At 34.7% G+C, this 22,168-nt stretch overlaps 1 protein-coding gene across 1 annotated transcript in view; it reads left to right on the top strand.

The window, feature by feature from the left end:
* Positions 1 to 1,332: 1,332 nt before the first annotated feature.
* The window catches only part of LOC145688181 (protein lifeguard 4-like), a 76,673-nt gene continuing 55,837 nt past the window's right edge, over positions 1,333 to 22,168 (top strand). Inside the window, exons 1-2 of the mRNA XM_081762040.1 lie at positions 1,333 to 1,491; positions 5,363 to 5,471. Of these exons, the coding sequence (XP_081618166.1) occupies positions 1,359 to 1,491; positions 5,363 to 5,471 (242 nt within the window). The 5' untranslated portion in view covers positions 1,333 to 1,358. The remainder of the gene's footprint in view (positions 1,492 to 5,362; positions 5,472 to 22,168) is intronic.

Genomic DNA, 22,168 nt, shown 5'->3' with positions numbered 1-22,168 from the left:
AATTCCCTGCTTTTAGTCGACATTTAATTTCTTCGTGAATACGATTTTCCTCTCTTAATACTGATGCTAGATATCTGAAACTATCCACTTTATCAAAAGTATTATTTAATATTTTAACGCATCCATAATTTGCTGTATTACGGTCACGACGCACTTCCATGTATTTAGTTTTCTCTGCATTTACTTCTAAACCCATGTCCCTGCAAGCGTTTAATAAGATCTCAGCATTTCTTTCTATTGTTCTCCTATCATCCCCTATTAAATTTACATCATCAGCATACGCCATAACGTGGTGAATACCATTCAACTCTAGGCCCTGGTTGCTATCTTTTATTTTCCTTATAGCGTATTCCAGAACAAAGTTTAATAATAATGGCGACAACGCATCTCCTTGTTTCAGGCCAGTTTGGACGTGAAAGGTCGTGGACAAAAATTTTCCTATCCGGACTTTACTTTGGGATTCATTTAAACATATCTTAATTAATCTAGTTAGCTTTCTTGGTATTCCAAGTTCTGTAAGAACGTTGTATAATGTTTCTCTCCGAACCGAGTCGTACGCCTTTCTAAAATCAATAAATTGTTGATGTACCGGGTTATTGTATTCACACTTTTTTTCGAGTATTTGGCGAATGGTAAATATTTGGTCGATAGTTGATCGATTTAGTCTAAATCCGCACTGATAATCTCCAATAATTTCATCTGCGTATGGGGTCAATCTTGTTAATAGAATATTTGAAAGCATTTTATAGGATGTTGACAGAAGAGAAATACCTCGATAATTATTACAGTCAGTTTTGTCGCCTTTCTTGTGAATTGGAACAATGATTGATTCTTTCCACTCTTGTGACAATTCTTCCTTGTTCCAGATAAGGAGAATGAGTTTGTGTATCTTGTTCCACAATTTTTCGCCTCCAGCTAAAATTATCTCAGCCGGAATTCCATCTACACCCGGAGATTTGTGTTTCTTTTTATTTCTTTATAGCGGATACTCTGTTGATGGAAATTAGAATGTTACATAGTCATCTTATGCACCCATTCATTTTAACCTTTCTTTTGCCTTTGTAATAGTTTTACACTTATAACATTACACTTATAAACATGAAATACTGGTTTTCTACACTGTGAAAAATTCACCCGACAGTGGAATTTGATATCCTACACAATCTTCTTATGCACTCACTCACTTTAACCGTGATTTATAATTTTTATGACGCACTATTCTTAATCAGTACAATGATTTTATTTATTTTATTTTTGTTCATGAAGATTAGCCTTTTGCAGCCATTTTCGATGTTTTATTTATCCTTTTTCTCTGTTTAGCAGTTGGCAACACTGCGTGGTAATTGTCACGTATAAAGATGGCGTCTGTACCGTTGATGCTTGGTGATATTGATATTGAATCTGGTACTTCAAAAAGCGGTTCCTCTTCTATAGTAAATGATATTGCATATAGAAACAATGTCGCACAAGCAAATGTTTACATACGTATGGGTAAGTAGTTGTGGGATAGACCTTGCATATAATTTTGCCCAAATAAACGCACATCCTCAACCACTTTAAAATGTCATCTGAACAGTGAAATTAAATGTGTACATTTCCTAAATCGTACTGTTTTTAACAGCAGAACATTTAATATAAAAACTAAAGAAGTGTCAGTCCAAAGATTACTAATTTATAAAATTATGCAGAATACAAACCAATTCTTGAAAGAGAAACAAGGTGGCTGCGCAGATAGGATATCAATGAATTAAACATTTTTTTTATGTCCTGTTTTATGGACAATACTGAAATTTCATGATTTATGTACTTCCATCAAGAAATGTACTCCAAGTACCTTTTAAATTGTTCCTTTTAGTAAGTTGCGGTATTACTCGAACAGACGGTTGTATCAAATTTTGACATTATTTACATTTTTAGGTTAGGTTAAGTTCCTCCACGTAAATTATATTCCGCTTCAGTAAATACTAGTTGCACTTTCACTACCATTTAAAATTCATTTCAATATGCTATGCACTGATAGAAATTACTTATATTCACACACTTATTCCTTTACAAAAAATGTTTTAAATCGAATTTTCCCTATAACTTTCAATTTGGTAGAGCGATCTGCTCAAGTGAACACAAATTTACGTTCCTAAGTGCAGATTCACTCTAGAGGGACTTAACCATCATGCTTTAAATACAGTGTGAAATACAAAGTAGTGCCAAAAACATGAACTTACGTGTGCTAGTTGTTCATTAAAAGTATGTAATCGAGTTTGAGTAATTCAAGACTGGTGGGGATTGCGTCGTAAGGAAACGGTCTCGTTAACGACGTTGGTTATGTGCGTAAGCGAGGTTAGCGGTAACACTATTTTCCCCTTGTACTCAATCCTTTGCTGTCAGACAGCTTTATCGTTACGAATCATGTCTTAACAAACTGCATTGAAGCAGCCGAGTGACCAAGGGCGCACACATTGAACATTTGTATAATATATCAGAAACTTCGTGAGTGTATGTATCTTTTCATGTATCACCTTCTTTGTACGTCGTATACTTGCAAATAAAAAGTGCTCTGAAACCCGATGAATCGCCCTGTGTATTCTTTTTTAGAAATGTCATTCTATGGTCCCATAAAATAGAACTTTAACACTTTAACTTTAGAGGCTGCCAGTTACATTGCGATTAACTTAACCGATGAAAGTAGTTTCTCGCGCTACTTTCCACAGATATTCATAATGGCCTGTTCTAAGTTTTGAAGGTATTTACATTGTGTTAAGTTTCGTTAAGCCCCGCCGCGACAACTGGAAATATGCAAAATTTACCAGGAACCATTTTGAGTATGGTTCTTATATGGTCTGATAAGAGTGAGAAAGGGGTAGAAATTAGTATATATTAATGAATAATAGTGATAGTGAAGACAAATCTATTTTGCTATGACTGACATTACGACCAAAGGTTACCCCATTGTGGAGAGAGTATAATTAGAAAATGGCGAATATCTGTGCGGGCTGTAATGTAGTAGTGTTTAGTTGTGTGCAGATAAATACGAAGAATGAGGGAAATTGCTGAAATTATGCGAAAGACATGGATTAATGCAAGTAGGAACTCAATGCCAAAAATGTAGAAAAGACGTGAAAGATATGAAAAAAGTTATATTTTTAAATGTAGTTCAAGAATAAATGGTCTTAAATGTTAGTGGGAAAATGCGGCAACAAAGGGAACATTTTTCGATCGTGCTCGATTGTCAGTGCAAAAAGTAAACTATTGTGCACGATGTCCTAGTACAGATTGCACAAGTATGTAAACAAACATAGCCTACTAAGGTAAGTGCTATGTGAAGGCAGTGTACGAAGTTATCATAGAAATGTTGTAAAGCTGTACGACACGCAAGACGTGTTTTTATGCCGTATGAAGTGCTCCTTCAGTATCCTTGTTTGTGTGTATACCCACCATCACTGACACGCCTGTTCCGCTCCTGCCCTGACTGTTAGCAGTCGTGATTTTTGAAGACAAGTTAGCACGACTTTGTTAGTGTTTTATACTTAGCCCTCCTAAAATCATTTTGCACCCAGTACTGCAACATCCAACGAATTCCCTTGTATGGTAACCTACGTAGTATACACGGAAAAGAAAGTATTTGAGAGTTGACAAATTTTCTTTTGCCAATAATAACTCGGGAGCAAATGAATTAATTAATTTGAATCTTTTTCTTGTCATTCATAGGATAGTTAAAATTTGATAACTTGCCAAGCTCGATTCTGTAAGGGTTAATTTATCGTTGAGTTATTAAGAAAATAATTATGCCAACTGAAGAGTACTTTCTTTCTTGACTGTACATGCAGTGATTTCGTACGAGATTTGTAATTTTTTAACAATTACTTCTGTTCATTAGCAGGCGAAGCTTAACGCAATGAATCCCTTTACATTTTTGGTACACATTTACAATAGGGGTCCCACGATGTGGAATTTATAGGTGAAACTTTTATTTAACGATGAAATTGTGTTCGATAAGTGGTTAATTTTCGTAGATCACATATGTTAGGTGAGTGATAGTGAGGAAATTATTTAAAGTTGTTTATCTTAAAGCATTGGCCTAGAAAGTGAAATGAGTTAGATTAGTACTTTGTACCTAGACAAAGACTTAGTAAAAGACAAGGAATATAGTTGCATGATGTGCTATGAATCATCTCTACTTGAAAGAGGTTCTAAAGCTTGTAACATCAAACATAACCCTAAGGACTACGAAATGAATTACCTTAGTTAATATTTACTGAATTTCGTTACTACTTACGTGTCCACATAGTATAAGGTACCAATATGCATAGCGGACAGTACCAAAAGCAAATGTGCGTATTTTTCAGCTTTGGACAATCTTTCGATTGGCAGGTGACATATGTGAGAGATCTTCGAAGAGTCCAATAATATATGATAATTTTCCACAGAAATGCGAACATTTACGAATGGCTACTAATTTATGTTAAACAATTGAGTGATTATATATTAATATTTAAATCAAGAAAACCTAAAGGGAAGGGAACAATTCCAGTTGCCAGATTATTGAAGAGCACTGAACTATGTCAGTGGAATGACCCTTAAAATATTCATATTTTGTTCCAGTACTTCTAGGAATAAAACAAATCTGATTGAAGGTAAAATGACCTATCTAATTTGTTGCAAACTTTGAAATTACGAACACCTTTTCTGGTCCCCCCTTCCCCCCCCCAAAAAAAAAAAAACGTTCACATACGAAACACATTGCTTCCGTAGTGTATAACTTGCAAACTGCATCACCACAAACTAAAACTATACAGTTTTTACGCCATTATTATTTAACTGATAACCTTACATCCTGTGTGAGTATGTAATTAATTAAAATTGTTATGGATTTGAGCCGAAGATTCTACAAGTTTGCTTTTACGAGTGCACGTTTATTTGTCTTATTAGTGAAAATTCAGTCATTTCTTGAACAAGGTGAAATGTCGCTAAACTATCTAAATTACACAGAAAGTATTAGTGTGTTAGTGTTAATGTGTATCATGGAACTAACTAAATATCCGTTTTAGAGTATATTTTACTCCCGAAATACGTGAAGTTTCAATATATCAAGACCTGAAGTAGTTCAAGTCTTAAAGTATTTCTCCAGTTGGTTCACTCGTTTTTCTGCCGTCAAGTGCTGACTGCCACTTCCTACTCAGCTACACATTGTTCGTTGTTTGTAAGTTTATTCTATCTTCACTTTTCTTACCCCTAATGAAACTGAAAGGAATAGAGGTAAATTCTGTAAATATTTTTTTCCTTTTTTAAAATTATTGTTCAAGATGATCCTATGTGTATACTTTATACGCTTTTATGTGTTGATTTTTTTTATTATTTTTCACAGGATTTCTCAGGAAAGTCTACAGCTTGCTTACATTACAATTACTTGTTACCACGGTTACGGCAGCAGTGTGCCTATTCAGCCCTGTAGTTCGATTTTACGTTCATAATAAGTAAGTAACTATAATGTATATACATAAAGTATGATATAATAAGCTTTGAATTCGGGAACTTCTTTAATTGCGAATAAAGTTTTTCCATGTTGACATTTTTGTGTGCTTAGCTATAGTGGTTCATTTTTTTCTAGTCCATATATATATATATATATATATATTATTCTGAATAAATACATAGTTTACGTTGAGTAGCTTTCAATTATTAACTGCTAAGTATCTTAGAAACTTATTTTACATACGAAATCGTTAGTTTCGTAAAAGTAATCTCTTATCACATTACAAATTATTCTTGTAAAAGGTACCGTAAACATACCAAAACTTTAAACTTTCTTCTACATGAAACGTGATTTGTAATTGAGGTCTGATTGAATTGTCTGGAGAGAATTGAGATTCATTGCCATGTGTTTAATTACACAACATATGAGAAGTTTCCACAAAATGATGCCTTATCAAGTATACCAGTCTTTCTTTGGATACAGTGTAGTTATTTTCAGTTTCTAGCATCTAGTTTCTTAGAACACTAGTGGGTGATAATTGAATTACGTAAAAATTAGTCTTTTGACTAATCGCTGTAGAAATACAGCCGCTGTTCTAAAATTTAAATAAAAGAAAAAATATAAAACGTAGAGATCGGCAGGATCAGATGAGGGGTTCTTTGTGTTTGTCGTTCACTTACAAATTTGCACTATAGGAAACACATCTCGTCGCGGATGGATGTGGGCAGCTGCCAGAAGCACAATTATTAACATTAAGAGCAATTGTGCTACATGTGCGGAGAACTTTATAACATAAGTTATTAATTTATATTTTTAAACGAACGAAATGTGATAGGTGTTAGCACAGGGATGAGGTTCAGTCGATACACCTACTTACATTTCTTCCGTGCAGAAATTTAGGACAATGGGCCAATTTGAGTAATGTGCCGTTTCATTCTGAGAAAATCGTATCTCTTCAAGTTACAAAAATAATTACTTCTATATCCTTTTATCCATTTAAAAGTTCCTGGTAAGAAATGTGTAAGTTTACCTATTTTTCCTGGCGACTTGCGTAGTCATAGTCAGGGAATTCCTCTCTCAGAGTCTGTGTCGTTATCTGAGGTGCGATTACAGCAAATGGAAGTGCATATTGAATCTCTCTCTCAACCCTCGTTTGCAAGGCAGAGTCCAAACACGTGTTACCTATGGTTAAGTAGAAAGAGAAAAGGAAGGGAGGGTGTTATTTTATTAGATCATAAATTTACGTAAAATTTAAATGTATTAAGAAATGTCTCGGAAAGGGACAAGTGCTATCATTATGAAGTCAGTTAGCATGAGGAAAGATATACTATGGCCTTCATGCTATGTACGAAGGTTTAGTGCTTAAATGACACTCGGAAAAATAAGTAAGGCCGAGTAAATTTGTAGGTTATGATGACCTCCCAAATTATTTCATGTACGTTCATGGTAAACCGTTTACATTTGAGTTTTCCTATTTTTACACAAAGTTGGTTTTGCTTGAGAAAATGTACGAGGTTATAATTTGTGAAATGTTTCCCATGTATGTTTTTCCTCAAACATGTCTGCAAACAACAACATTATAACTGTGCTTTCTTCATTATTTTTACAACTTTTTAGTATTTTTAGTTTTTGAGTCTATATATCATCCTATCGAATCAAACGGAGAGTTGGGTTAGTAGTAGTAATATGGAGCCCATGTTGTACTCAGTACTTGAACTTAATACGGTTTATTTTCGTCCGTCATTTGACTTTTATTTCCTCTTAAAGAAAGAAAAAAGAACACAGATAGTAGATGAAACCCATTTGATCTTGAGCAAATTTGGGATGATGGTAGACCTTCACGATCGTAGTACACTTTCAAAATATTATGTTGTGTAAATCTTCAATTCCTGAGTTATTGGCCATCAAAGTTGAGGGTTTGGACTTATGTTTTGACTAAATCCTAAATTTGATGCATAATAAGTCAAGAACGAAAAATCAACACGTCGCAATATTTTCATATACCTACTGAGCTCGACAAGATCTACCCGCATTGTAAGTAACATACTCAGATAGAAAACTTTGGTTCCAAAATGATTGACCATCAAATTTGGGGTGTTTAGTTAGATTTTCGAAAGAAAGAGAAACAAAATCACTCATTTCCATTTAGAGATGAAGGATCTTCATCAAATTTGAAATGATGCTTTATAAGCTTATTATACACATGAAACATGGTGTCAGGTTTGTGATTCTCTAGTTGTTGTCCATCAAAGTTGCGATTTAGACTTTTTTTTTATTATTTTACTTAAGTCCAATCAAAAATTGTATGTACAGCATAGTTGAGAAAAATCACAGTTTTTTTTTCTTTCAAGAAAATAATTTTTATTGATTTTTTTAAAAAATATATCGAATGTTTTTTATTTAAACCATTTGTACCTGAGTTTTTTAAAGAACAGAATACAATTTAAATTATATTTCTTTTTAATTGGTAAATACACACATTTTAGGTTTCTTCATTATGTGACGTTTGAACAAAAACGAAATAGAGTGTTTCCTGATATTTGTTAGTTTTTTCCAAGGTGTTTCTCGCATGTGGCAATTACTCAGTAGCAATAGATTATTGTTCTCCCAACATAAGAGTGGACGATCACAGCAATCCTCAGAATTCACTTTACATTAATTGGACGAAAGAAAGATAATTATGATAATCTAATTGTATTTTTCAAAGCATCACAAGTAAAGAACCAAAGGAAAATATCACGTTTAAGATATGCTACCACCCTGCAAGCTGTAGAAATTCTGCGTTGCGTTGCACAGCTAGTATATATTTTCAAAAGTTTTATATATATATATATATATACCCATTTGTATCTTTTTCGTTATAGCTTTGGAAAATCCACAGTATTAATAAATTAAAACTGACCAAAGCACCAAATATATATTAATAGTAACTGTGTAACATTTTCTGATCGTATATATACATATATATATATATATATGTGTGTGTGTGTAAATTGAATAAAATACCCATACCTCTTTCATCAACATGAATATTGGTATCTTTTGCTTTAAAGTTGTAAAATTAATTCAATGTAAACATGTATATCAGTATGAATTGTGTATGAATATCAATAATTGATTTAAAGTTATCTGCATACACTAAGGCAAAAATAATACCATAATATGTAAGATATTTTAGTAGTAGGCTCTTTGTAATCAAGAATGCCGTTTTCTTTTCAAATATAATTTTCTTCCTATGTATAGTATTAACAGCTACCTGAAATACCCATTCTTAGCATGGGGCAAATATATGAAAGTTCAACCCTTTTCTTCCATCTTAGAATGCATATTTGAAATGAAAAGGTAAAAAATCTAACTCGATCCAAGTGTCAACTATCTTCAAAGAATCCTTCAAACAGTGCGGCCGTTATTGTTTGTGAAAAAGCTATTCCCCTTCCCCCTTTTCTTAGAATATGCATTTCAGTTCAAGTGTAGAACTAGTGATAAATATCCAGCTCAACCCAGGTTATGTTTAAAAATCCATTTTAAACAGTTTGGTGAAAGTGATAAGATACTTGAGTCAAGTGCTCATTATGTTTAAAAGTTCATCCAAACGGTTTAGCCGTTTCTCTGTTATGATGAAACAGACAACGTCGATCTTACTCTTAGGTATTGAGAATAACATAAATTACTCTCCCCCGTCCCTCTCGTTCTACCTAAGAAGCAGAAGTTTCTGAAACGCTGGAGCACGCAGAAGTTATATATGAAGTTTCATTTTCTAAACGTGAGCGGCTCGTGAAATACTCTATTATTGGACTATATTTGAAACTCCCTCTTCAGTCTCCTTTAGAATACACTTTTTGATGAAAGCGAGATGATAAAAATTGGCTTAATACAAGAGCTACATTCGAATATTCATTTCAATCGGTTCGGACTTTTCCCCATGATTATGAGAGAAACGAGTCTATTTGAATATGGAGGAAAATGTTATAGAAATTTCCCACATCCCTCTAGAAATAGAACTTTTGAAAACGCAGGGACACCTGTCCAATTATTTTAAATGAAGAGTTCATATACCAAGTTTCATTTCTCTAACTTGAAGGGCTCCTAAGAGAGACTATTTTTGGCACAAATTTTCATCTCCTTTCCCTTTGGGGATAATCATTTTAATCAAAGTGACATAATAAAACTGCGTTTGAGGTAGGTGCTGTATTTAAAAATTCGTTTGAAACTGTTCAGGCCTATACATATATGTATACAGTATGACGCTAAATCCGTTGTACAAAAGCAGAGGAGTGAATCCTGAGAGTAAAACAAACAAAAAAGTTCCGATAAACATGGGGCGAAAACCCCGTCGTTTACGTGTTATAGGCTGCCGAAAACATGAAAAAATGAATTCTAAAGGTTCATAGCTCCAAAACTATGGGATCTACTGTAGTCGGGTCAAGACTTTGGATAGAGAACTAGTATGTGCTCTATCCAAAAATACATGTTTTAGAATCCTAAGGTACTCACGCAACAATTTTTATAGAGGGAGTTTGACTACGGGCCTATGATATACCGTACTCTCCAACTACCTCCGTAAAAATTGTTGCGTGAGTACCTTAGGATTCTAAAACATGTATTTTTGGATAGAGCACACACTAGTTCCTAAGTGAAGTCTTGACCCAACTACGGTAGGTCCCATAGTTTTGGTGCTATGAACCCTTAAAATTCATTCATGTTTTTGGCAGCCCATAACACGTATATGGGGTTTTCGCCCTATGTTTATTGCAACTTTTTTTGTTTCTTTTACTCTCAGGAATCACTCCTCTGCTTTTGTACAACGAATTTAGCGCCATACTGTATATATAGGGTTAACAACAATGCGGTGTGAAGCGATTGTTTATCGTTATTCCGTTGTTTTACCATAGTTTGGAATTTGTGCGTTGTGAAACATAGGTTTCCTTAATTGTGAACATATAATTGTATATCTTTCAGACAAACTAGTAGGGAATGTCAAGTTGAGAAAAGTGATCATTTCCGTTACATTTTACTCTTCGAGTTTAACCGAGGATCCAGTGCAGCAGAAGCTGCGAGAACAATTTGTTCAGTGAACGAGAATGAAGCATTTGATAAAAGAACAGCACAGAAATATTTTTCCCACTTTCGAGCAGGACGGTTTGATTTGTCTGATGTTCCACGTTCTGAAAAACTTTCAGATTTTGACGAAAATCGCTTGAATGAGTTGCTTCATGTGAATCCTCGTCAAACAATGCGGGAAATGGCGCAAGTTTTTGAATGTGTATGCAATGTATTGTTAGTCTCGTAGAATACGTTAATGTTATGTCTATGTTGTATTTGTATTTGAATTCGAGTAGAATAGCAGAATAAAAATAAAATATAAGAACCGCACGAAGTTATGGATCGACCCAATATATATATATATAAACTCGATTACGGTAAAAAGAAAAAGGGCTATATGTATAATTCTGAACTAAAAATTGTGAGTATTGAATGTTAAATGGTTTCAAGCTTTCTCCTAACCTCCTGTACAATATGAAATTATTAAAGTACATGGTCAAAATTCTTGACCCATTAACTGTAATCTGAAGAAACAATATATGTACTTTGTCTTAGCTTGCATTATTAAGATCCTATCATCATACAGATTAAGATGCGAGTTTCAGACTTATGTTCGGTTAATGTTACAGAATATTAAGAAATATTTCATTTTATTTTTGTTTCATCAATATACATTTCATTTAATTCACAGACTTAAAATAAAAATAATTTTATTTAAATCGTGATTTAAATTATTTTGGTTTAAATCATTCAACCTTAATGCACAGTATCTCGGGTAGTAAGACTATTCATGGCTTTGGATTGATTATTTTAACAAAAGAGACACTGACCAAAGCTTAAAACCTCTTTATTTTAAATTATAATTTGTAACTGTTTCCGATATCTAGCATATCCTTCTTCAGACACTATCAAAAATAAATATCCACATACCTACAAAACATGATCAAGTTCTTACCCCCTTCTTCTTTCACCTTTTTCTCCCATTTGTTCATAATTATTTCTGCCAGTACTGGGCTCAGCCTCGAACCTATACTGATTCCTTTTCTTATTTTTACCACTTTCTCCCCTATTATACAATAACTGTTTTCCCATATCATCTTCAAAGCCTTAACTACTTTCTCTTTTGTCCATCCTTTTATACTTTTACTACCCATTTCTTCCTCTATGACACTTATTATTGCTTCTCTACTAAGGCTCGGGAACATAGCCTTAACATCAAGACTAAACATAAGTTTTCTGCCTGCAATAAGATTCTCTCTTCTTATCAATTCCTTGGCTTCTTCTGTGTTCTTCACTCTGCACGATTCTTGTCCTTCTCTTATGCTTTCACAATATTTTCATTTATTTTCGATAGTGTCTGAAGAAGGATATGCTAGATATCCGAAACAGTTACAAATTAGAATTTAAAATAAAGAGGTTTTAAGCTTTGGTCAGTGTCTCCTTTGTTAAAGTATCTCGGGGAAAAAATCTTCACACCATAATATCTCAAGTGCCAACTGATCTCAAGGTTAACCACCATTTCAAATTCAGAGTCCTTTGGTCCCCAGTTACTGGTCATCAAAGTCTAGTCTAAACTTAGCAAACCTGTTAAATGCTAAATTCATTGTATAGTTGTAATAAAGTTTTACTAAAAATTAATGAAGGATGAATTGTTTTCCACTGTAGGGAAACTTCCTAGTCTGATTTTTGTCTTTATATTTTGTCGGTCTAATATAACTTAAATGTTGTACCCTTTAAAGTACTAAATTACTGATAGAGAACTTGGCTACTAATATTTTACGAACGACGGGTAGATCGAAGAGGATTTCTCGAGTATCCCCACATTCCAGAGTTTTCACTCCTCTAGACTTTCAGTTGTGGGAGACTATCAAGAACATTGTTTATAGACAAAAGCCTCATATATTGCATGACGTACTAGCAGCCATCGAACGTTCCTGTGCAGATATCGAACTAGTTATATTGCAGTCGACAGTACCTGCATCATTCGGTGGCATCCAGTGCTTACAGGCAACATTTTGAACACATAAACTAATTTCAGTTCTTCATCACGCATTGGAATGTAATAACAGAACATTCAACTATAACACTACCAAAAATGAAACGTACGTTTCACTCCATTTGAGAGTTATTCACAATTAAACAGTGTATATACATATATATTTTTTAGTTAATCTATATACGGGAAGATTTAAAAAAAATGAAATATTTATTTCAACGTTCCACGATTATCCTCTTTAGGCTAAAGGAGACTCATGGTTAATGAAATTGAATAATTGTGAAAGTATTTTTTAGTGCTGGCCTATCGGGAATCGAACCCAGAACCAAATACACAAATAGCCTCCGTGCTAGCCACTAGACCGACGGGGAGGGCTATGAGGAAGATTACCATTTCACGGTTTGTGCCGTAAATTTCGATATTGCAGGTATAACATCATTTAATTTTCAAGATAGTTTCTGCCTTGAGTTGTTCTAGTGTGTGAAAGGTCTTTGCTTTGCTCTGTCTAGTAACTTCACAGAAGTCTGGTGAGATAAAATTCGGTCATTGCCATATGGCAGAATATATCGTCGTGTTGAAACTAGAAATGACGCTTCACCTTCGCTAATTTACAAACGTGCTGCAAACTGTCCAACAGTTATTCTTTCAATTATTCTACAAGGAATTGCACATTAAACCAACTTGGGACCAAAGTGAAACAATTTAAGTGAACTTATACATTGTCAGTGAATAAAGTACTGCCTGAAATAATATTCAGTGTGAAATTTAGACGACACGTATAAGTGAGCTTGGTAATAGTCCGTACATAGTTAAGTTTAAAGTCTCTAATTATACTTCGAGAGTGTTGAATTTGTTGTAAGAGTTGGAGGTTACCAATCAGCTGACAACTGATACACAGTTGAACCATTTACTCCCTATTTTGCTTTCTATATACAGTCAACGGCAAAAGTGAATATTTTCTTGTGCAACTTCGTTACATCATAATATGGTTAATTTGAACGACTCCTGGTTTTGAATAGAGATATTAACCGAGGAGATGGAACCTATCCTTGGGACGCTGAGTCGGTACGAAAAACTGCATCTCAGTATCTCTTACCAGTTTTGCTCTCATACGTGTTGAAAGACAGACGGAAAAGCTGATCTATTAGGCTTCCGACACTTATACATAGCATAGTTTGAAAATCAAAAATGATCTATATTAATGTCGAATCCCTCGTGTTCGGGGTTCCTGAGATGAATAGTGACACTTCAGATGCCTCCATGTTTAGTTCCTGTTAGCACCCCTAGGGGAGTGGGAATAGGATGACGAAAAGTAATCGGAAACGACCGATATTAGTATCGAATCCCTAGTTTTCGGTGTCGCTTAAATGAATAGTCACACTTCCAATACCGTTAAAGTTCAAGTTCAGCCCCATCTATCATCATGAAGGTGAGAAACAAAATGTCTAAAATGACCGACATTACTGTTAGATGACAATCCAGATAACAGTTGCGAGGGGGGGGGGGGGCTATATCAGAACGAGCTAAGTACATTTCAAACTAAATTGAGATAGACTCTCATTTGTGTTGAAAATTTTCTCACTCGTAACAACATATTCCATCTCTTGGCAAACTAAAGAAGCTACATATCAAATTGATCTATATTATAAAATTGAAAGTGACTATGTTTGTCTCTTAATCTCTTGATCCGCCCGACCGATCACCATCAAATTTTCAACGTAGATGCGGTTCTGCCTGGGAGTGTTTTTAGCTATTTACTTTGGCGGTACAACTTAGGGGAGGGAGAGGAGGGAGACATAGAAAAAATAAGTAAACCTTAATAACTCTTGAACCACGCGACTGATCTTGATCAAATTCTCTATGTAGATGAGGTTCGGGACTGAGATGATTTTTATCATTTTACTTTGTCGGAGCAACGATGGGGAGGGGGAGATATACAAAAATCAATAAATATAAAAATAAAAGTGACTATGTTCGTGAATTAATTACTTTTGAACCACCCGATCGATCTCAATCAAATTTTCAACATATGAAGTTCAAACCTGAAAAGTTTTTTATCATTTCATTTTGACAGTAGATGTTAGGGGAGGGGAGAAGGGGAAATATATGAAAATAAAAAACTTAATAACTCTTGAACCACCCTACCGATCTCGATCTAATTTTCAACATAGATAAGTATGGGCCTGGGATGCTTTCTTCATTTCACTTTTACAGTACACCGAAGGGGAGGGCGAGATATATGTCAAAAAATTAAAAATAAAAGTGACTGTCTTTATAACTTCATCATGCTTAAACCACCCAACCGATCTTAACCAAATTTTCAACATAGATGAGGTTCGGACCTGAGGTGATTTTTATCGTATCACTTTAACTGTAGAACTTAGGGGAGGAGGGAGGGAAGGAATAAATCTATAAAAATAAATGAAACTTAATAACTCTTGAACCACCGGACCGATCTCGATCAAATTTTCAACCTAGATTAAGTTCGAACCTGAGATAGTTTTTGTCATATCACTTTGACGATGTAACTTAAAGGAGGGAAAGACATTTACAAATGATCGAAAATGACCCATATTAGCGTCGAATCTATAGTTTTTGAGGTCACTAAGATGAACAGTGACACTTCTGATGCAATTTAAATTCAAATTGGGCCCCGCTAAAATTGTGGGAGGGGATATATATAATCAAAATTACCAATATCAGTATCGAACTCATACTTTTCGGGGTCGCTGAGATAAACAATGACACTTCCGATGCCGTGGCCCGCAACGTGGGGAGTGAAGGGGATATATAAAAATTATCGAAAATGACGAATATGAAGGAGCGCTTTGCTAATAGTAAACAGTGACTGACTAACGAAACATATTACTAGTTTTTCTTAATTTAACCCAGCGAAGCGGGTAATTGATGCTAGTGATTTATATAGCACAAGTATTAAAATTAAGATGTTAGACATTGCTATGAGCATAATACATAAATATGGAGCATACTGAAGTTATCGTTCCTGATTCATAGATCATTTTGCGTAACGTACTGAACTGCGATGTCATATCCTTGTTAATATGAGTGAAATAAAACTGAAGTTTAGTTAATAAAATAGGATTTTAAATTGATACATGTCCAAAGTTATCGGGACTGAAAGATGAGTTCGTAAAACCAAAAGATTACTCCTTACGGATCATATTTTGAGAATATACGGTCATCACAAAGAATACCATTAATCTGTGCAGCAATATTTGATATATATGTTTATGGTTTCACTTTCTCTTGTACACAGTAATTAGGTTTCAGTGATGTGAATATTTATTAATTTTTTTGATTTTTTGTATGATTTAATTCTGGTTTTGTGTTTGAATTTTGTACAGTATATATTCTTTTTGAATCAATTATGTAGTACATAAGACCGGAATAAGGACAACTAGAACGCTGTCGTGGAAGTCCATTGATATTAACATTGTTAGCCATGAATAATTTTTCTTGAACGTATCCACTGCTGAGAGGGAGAGAAATAATTCTAATGATATTTGATTGGTTACAGTATTTGCCGAACTGTTTAACAAATCGTAGATCGGTTGGAGGTATAGACTCCAATCAAACTGATTTTTATCACAATATAGCCGTATTAATCGATTCAGTTCTCGGTGACGTTTCTCGATGACTCAGATACCCTATGGATTGTATGGGGTTGTCTGCCTATATTTGATACTTATACTTTTGCAATGTTGTTTCCACAAGTTACAAAGAAACTGTGGACCCTGATCAGTGACGATCACTGTTGGATAGATTTTTTCAGTGAAAAGAAGCACGTCGCAAATATATATCTCCGAATGGACATATTGATGACCTTTGGTGAGAGATAGTTTACCTTTTAGGTCAACGGCTAACTTCTCATAAGCGTAATTCGAAGTAAGATTATATTCTTCAATTTATTACTTTCTATTTGTATACTTGGTTTCAGGACACGAAAACAATTTTTGACCGATTGTATGACATTTCGTTTCCAAGTCTTCCAGTAAAATAATGCTCAACAAAAGGTCAAGCATATGTTCTAGCTGAAGTGGCCTCGACTATGTATTTCCTCCATCATAGTCGGCACAAGCACCAACAGCCAGCTGCTGTTATTCATATTCTGCACAAGTAAGACGGATTTACGCAATTTAACGTGGATCGGCTTGATTTTATCATTAAGTTTTAACCTTAACTATTTACATAAAGAGTCTTTATGTTGTGATGATTTAATTTCATCGTAAGGGAAAAATTGTAGCTCGCAGTTGAATATGAAATTATCATAAAGAAGAAATACGTCGTTCCTACTGACATACCAGGGATTTGTTTAAGTTAGTAGGAGTAGATAAATAACTTTGGATACTAATCATTTCCTCTCAATCTTGGACTCCCATATCACATGGTTGTGTCCTAATTCTTCGCTGGGAGGCTGCTGGTGCAAATGACACAGGCATGATCTCCAAAGTACTGGAAGTAGCAATGGTTTCACTTCTGGCGTTCGATTACTTTGAACTTCGTCGGACGGTTCATATCGAGGTTTCGGACTATACCAGAGATCATTTCCTGGCGATCTATTGCTTGTGCCACGATTTGGAGGCCAGTTGTAATGTAAGTTAGTATCCCACTAATTGACATGTTACTAGGCAGTGCATTTCACGGCATCAGCACCATCTCAGCCGCTGTGATTCGGTAAGTTTCTACAGAAGAACCCATCTTCATTCATTTGACGTAGTTCACCCTCGGTGGTCTGACGAAGTTCCTTCTATATGGCGCTACTTGTTACAGTAGTAATAGTCGTGCTACCGACAGTTGCTATACTTGTTCCTATAGGTATAGAAATATGTTTTTTATCTAACAAGATAATGTCGGGCGATTTAGGTGTACTGTCCCTTCTTTTCTTCACTACTTCTATCTCTTCTCTACTCAAACTTGGAAGTTTCGTCTTAATCTCCTCTTCGAATTTATTGATTTTATCTTCATTGTTTCAGTCTCTTTCTTCCTGTTTTCATTTTGTTTTACTAACGATTCTCTGTTCGCGTCAGACGTGGATTGTCTCTCAGTTACCACTTCAACATTTTTTCAATGGTAGCGATTTTCTTCTTATTTTCCTCTTCTTCCTTCTTGATCTCAACTACTTCTCCTTCCATTCGATTCACTGTGTAAATTGTTTTCCCATCTCTTGTCGGAGTAGTACGAATACTTGTTTTAAACTGTCAACGGATTATTTTTCTCTGTGAATGCTTGCAACTCTAGTCTCAACTTATTTAATTTAAGAGTCTTCATACCGGCGAAATTAAAATACCGCTAATTTTACATTAATTATGTGATATCTTCAAATAGATAAAAGATAATCGAAATGTGGAACAAGAGCGCCCTAGACAATATCATTTTACATGAGAAACCGTTATCATGACTCACTTATCTGCTTTCGATTTCAAGCCATTTTGAAAATCGGCATTTATTTTCGCGTTTCTAAACAGCTGAAAACATAAAGCCACTAGGTGACTTGTGATAACGGTACCTCACGCAAAATAATATTGTCTAGGGCGCTCTTGTTCCATATTTCAATTATCTTTTATCTATTTGAAGATATCACATAATTAGTGTAAAATTAGCGGTATTTTAATTTCGCCGGGATGAAGACTCTTAAGTCATCATTGCGATGACGTCCTGGCATCTAAAGTTAATAGACGTTGCTCTATTTCCTTAAGTTTCTTTACTTGGATCATTTCAGGTTGTGTTTACATCCTCGTTAGTTTCATTCCCTATTGCTCTTACTTGCAAAATATGTTCCCAAAATCCGTTCATCTCGCTCAGCATTCTGCAAACTGACTCCTCTGGTTTCTCATATGAAGTAGTTTTTCGGTTTTGTTCTCTCTCACCACACAGCACAAATCCGCTGTGTAGCTTAGCTAACAACTTCCTTGTACAAACTGTCCGATGTGTCAAGACACGCACAATGATACTTAACGTTACAATTGCTACACACTAAGGGCTTTTCACCTAAATTTTTCTTGCAACACTTATAGATCTCGCGGTCCTAGCGTCAAATGTATAGTTACATAATGTCGAATCCATAGTTTTTGGAGTCAGCAAGATGAATAGTGACACTGCCGTTTAGGTCCCAGTTCAGCTTCCATCGAACCGAGGGTAAGAAGGGGTAAAAAAAAATGTCCAAAATGACCAAAATTAGTCTCGAATTCATAATTTTCGGGTCGTGAAAACTTATGACCTTTGGAATTACTTTCGGAACATAGTAACTATCTCAAGCTAGGTTTTGGGTATACAGTATATATATATTCTGGAGCTGAGAAGTAAAGTAGTATAAGTAATGAAATCTTAATCTCACAGAAGAAGCGGAAAAGTGTTTTCAAGACAATATTTTGTTAAATTGCGTCTATAGTTTATTGACAGAAAAATTTTTCACTTCCTGTGTTCCAGTTATCTACATCTCAAAACTTCCCTAGTGTCCCTCGTACTAATGTAAGTAAGAAAAAATATGATAACTCAATTTCAGCCAAAAAGTGACTTGGTATAGTTTACCTCTCAGCCCCATATGAAATACCAGAACTTCGTAATCTTGATTGCTAGTTAAACATCCGGGAAAAATAGGTCAGTACGGAAACCGGGATTTAAAAAAAGAAAAAAAAATTCAATACAGGAGTTCTCGTGAAAAATGGGAGAGTTGGTCGGTCTCCCCACCCTAGGTTTGTGTCAAGATTTTCTCCCTTCTCTCCTCTCTAGTGCCTTTAAGTTGTTGTTAAAGGTTTTACTTGATTTATATGGACTTGCTGAAATGTTTGTTCAATGTAAAAGTAAAATGAAAAGCTTCATACTCACCGCAATAATCCTGAGAAGTAACGTCTTCAAGGCACACGGTCCTCATCGCCAGATTGCTTAAGTCGGAAAATTGTTAAAAACGTAAAAACATATGGGAAGGGAAAACGATAAAATTAGTTCTAAGTAAATACATCACTTCACTTAAAAAATACTATGAAAACCGTGTTCGTTGAAAACGTTACTTAGTTCTTAGGATTATTGCGTTGAGTGTAAAACATTTTATTTTACTTGCTATATTCACTATTATCACTGCTTGTAGTTTGTACTTCTGTATGTCTGTCCATTGCCCGTAAGATAAGATTAATGACGAATATTTCAAACTACAGAAATCAGCTCGAAAAGCTTGTTAATGCGAGTTCGAATACACACCAAATTATCTCTCAATCTAGCACAGTCTCTTTGCCCTACGTTCACCATATCAAAGTCGCGCATGGGAATTTTATATATATTCATATTTCATGTATTAAAAAGACCCCATGTGCATTGTTTTGTGTCTGTGTTCAGCAGTTCAGAAGAAACATGTAATAATAGTTAAATTTCTCCGGGCCTCGAATTTTTAAATATAGTGGAAGTGAAGGTGATGCATTCCTACAAGGAAGTGTAACATTCATGTACTGTATGTCAAAATATACCCATGTCTCAAGTATGCGTGTACATCCTGCTGTACCTCCATGATACATATATTGTTTTTGTTTGTTAAATGAAACCACCGTATACCGAAGTTAATGTCCTTATGTTCAGTAGCACAAAAGAAACTACAAAATTTTCCATGTTACACAATAGATAGCCTGTAACCATTTAGAGATAGAAATAAAATTATGAAGGTTTCTTTGAAATCGGTCTTTTTTTAAGCCATTGGCGGTCATCCTTAAAAATTGTATTCTTTTAGTATAGAGAAACAAATTACTTACAATAATTTGTTAAACACACAAACGTAAATAAAATTAAAAATTGCTGGTAAGCTCTTTCGCTGCACTTTATCAGATAAGAAGAGGGATGATTACAAGGGGAGTGAATAAAAGAAGAGTTATTTGGTAGCGTCATGCTGCTGGTTGAACTTAATCACAGAGGCTATATTACGCGTAGACCTATAGTTTACGCTGGAATCCGAACTACTATTATGCTTTCCTACCGGGATCAATCTTGGGGTCGCGTGCATCAAGGACGCGTGGCCTAGTCACTAAACTAGCGGGGAATCTATGATAACATTAGACTTAGTGCCATGATGAAACACATACATATTATATACATATAATGTGTTGTAACCTTTATTTCAGTTTTTTAAATATCAGTTTATTTTATTCATAGTGTCCAAAAGATTTAAAAGAAACTAATGTGATATATGGCAGAACTCAAGAATTTTCTCAACTGCCTTCCTTACATTTGTTTATCAGTTGTGGTAATTTTAATTATTTGTTAGTTCTCTTGCTATGAGCAATGCATAACATCATAGTAAAAGAAAAATTCGAAATTGTTCCAATGATCTTTTTTAGTCCTTTATGACACGTGTAAAGCGTGTTTTTAATCATTTCTGACTGTCTAAAATGTATATATTGCTTGAGAATAGATACAACAATATTGTCACCAGAACATACCAAAGACATATGTTACTATTGAAACAAGCATTAGCGAATCTTCCATCATTCGAGTTTGTGTCTGTCCACGTGTTTCATGAAACTCACCTAAAACTTACCCGATTTTAACGAAATTTGATATATGCCTTTCTTCAACTCGCAAAAATAACCTTATTGTTTGAGCTCATCCGTGGCTAAGCGGTTAGCATACGCGCCTTTGGCGTGGGAGGCCCGGGTTCGATTCCCGGCGGGAGCTCATGTGGTTCGGATTCCACGTTAATCAGTAGGTCCACGTCTCATATAGCTTAGCTGCTGAACGGGACGTTAAACTCAAAATCAACTCAACTCAACCTTATTGTTTGGTGTTGCAATCCATCAATTGAAAGGGGTCAAATCTATGTTGTAAGTTTGCACATGTACATGCAAGACAATTTTCCAATATAAACAACGTAAAAATTATTCGATTATGACAAAACTTAGTGTATATTTTCTTTATGGCATTATGAATATCCCTAAAGCTTGGGGTTAAAATTTCGCAAGAATCAATGAATGCATTCAATCTCCATTTTTTCAGTAATACGTTCCACGATATTTTCCTTAAATAATAATCGACTTTGGCGTGTTCTGTCGTACTTTTTTGGCTTCCCATCAACCGCTGTTCATGGAGTTACAATCAATTAAGAATGAAGTAGTGGATTTACCCTTCCCGGTGTTCCACGATAATCTTTTAAAAATTCATTTTGCTTTTATACAAAGTAATGAACATATTCTATGTCTCTTTTTCCGTAATTCCTAGTGTTTGGAATTAAATTCGGTCAAGAATGAGCAGGGAATACTTTCGTGTGATAGGGATTACTTATATCTTTTCCTCATTTTAAAATATATATTCCACGATATTTTCCGTTACAGCTGTTCGATTTCGATGTAATGTGTTGTGCATTTTCTTTAAGGCTTCACAATCATTCACTCCGCATGGAGTCAGAAAAGAATAAAGTAATTTTACTCTCCACCTCCAGTTTTGTTTAGAGTTCAAACTCACTCAATTTTGATACAATATTATGTATATTTTCTTAACTCCTTTTCGCATTCTCCGTTGTTTTGGGATTAAAATCAATCAAGGATGAGCAATAAATTTAGTCCCTAATGTAATATGGGTGGATTACTTCCCCCTTCCGATTAATATATATATATATGATCGAGGATGACTTTCGTAAAAATATGAGATTTTCATGAAATATG

Source organism: Thermobia domestica, chromosome 6 (assembly GCF_964235325.1).
Source record: "Thermobia domestica chromosome 6, izTheDome1.hap1.1, whole genome shotgun sequence".
In the NCBI taxonomy this organism is placed as follows: domain Eukaryota; kingdom Metazoa; phylum Arthropoda; class Insecta; order Zygentoma; family Lepismatidae; genus Thermobia; species Thermobia domestica.
This window is presented reverse-complemented; position numbering and strand designations above follow the sequence as displayed.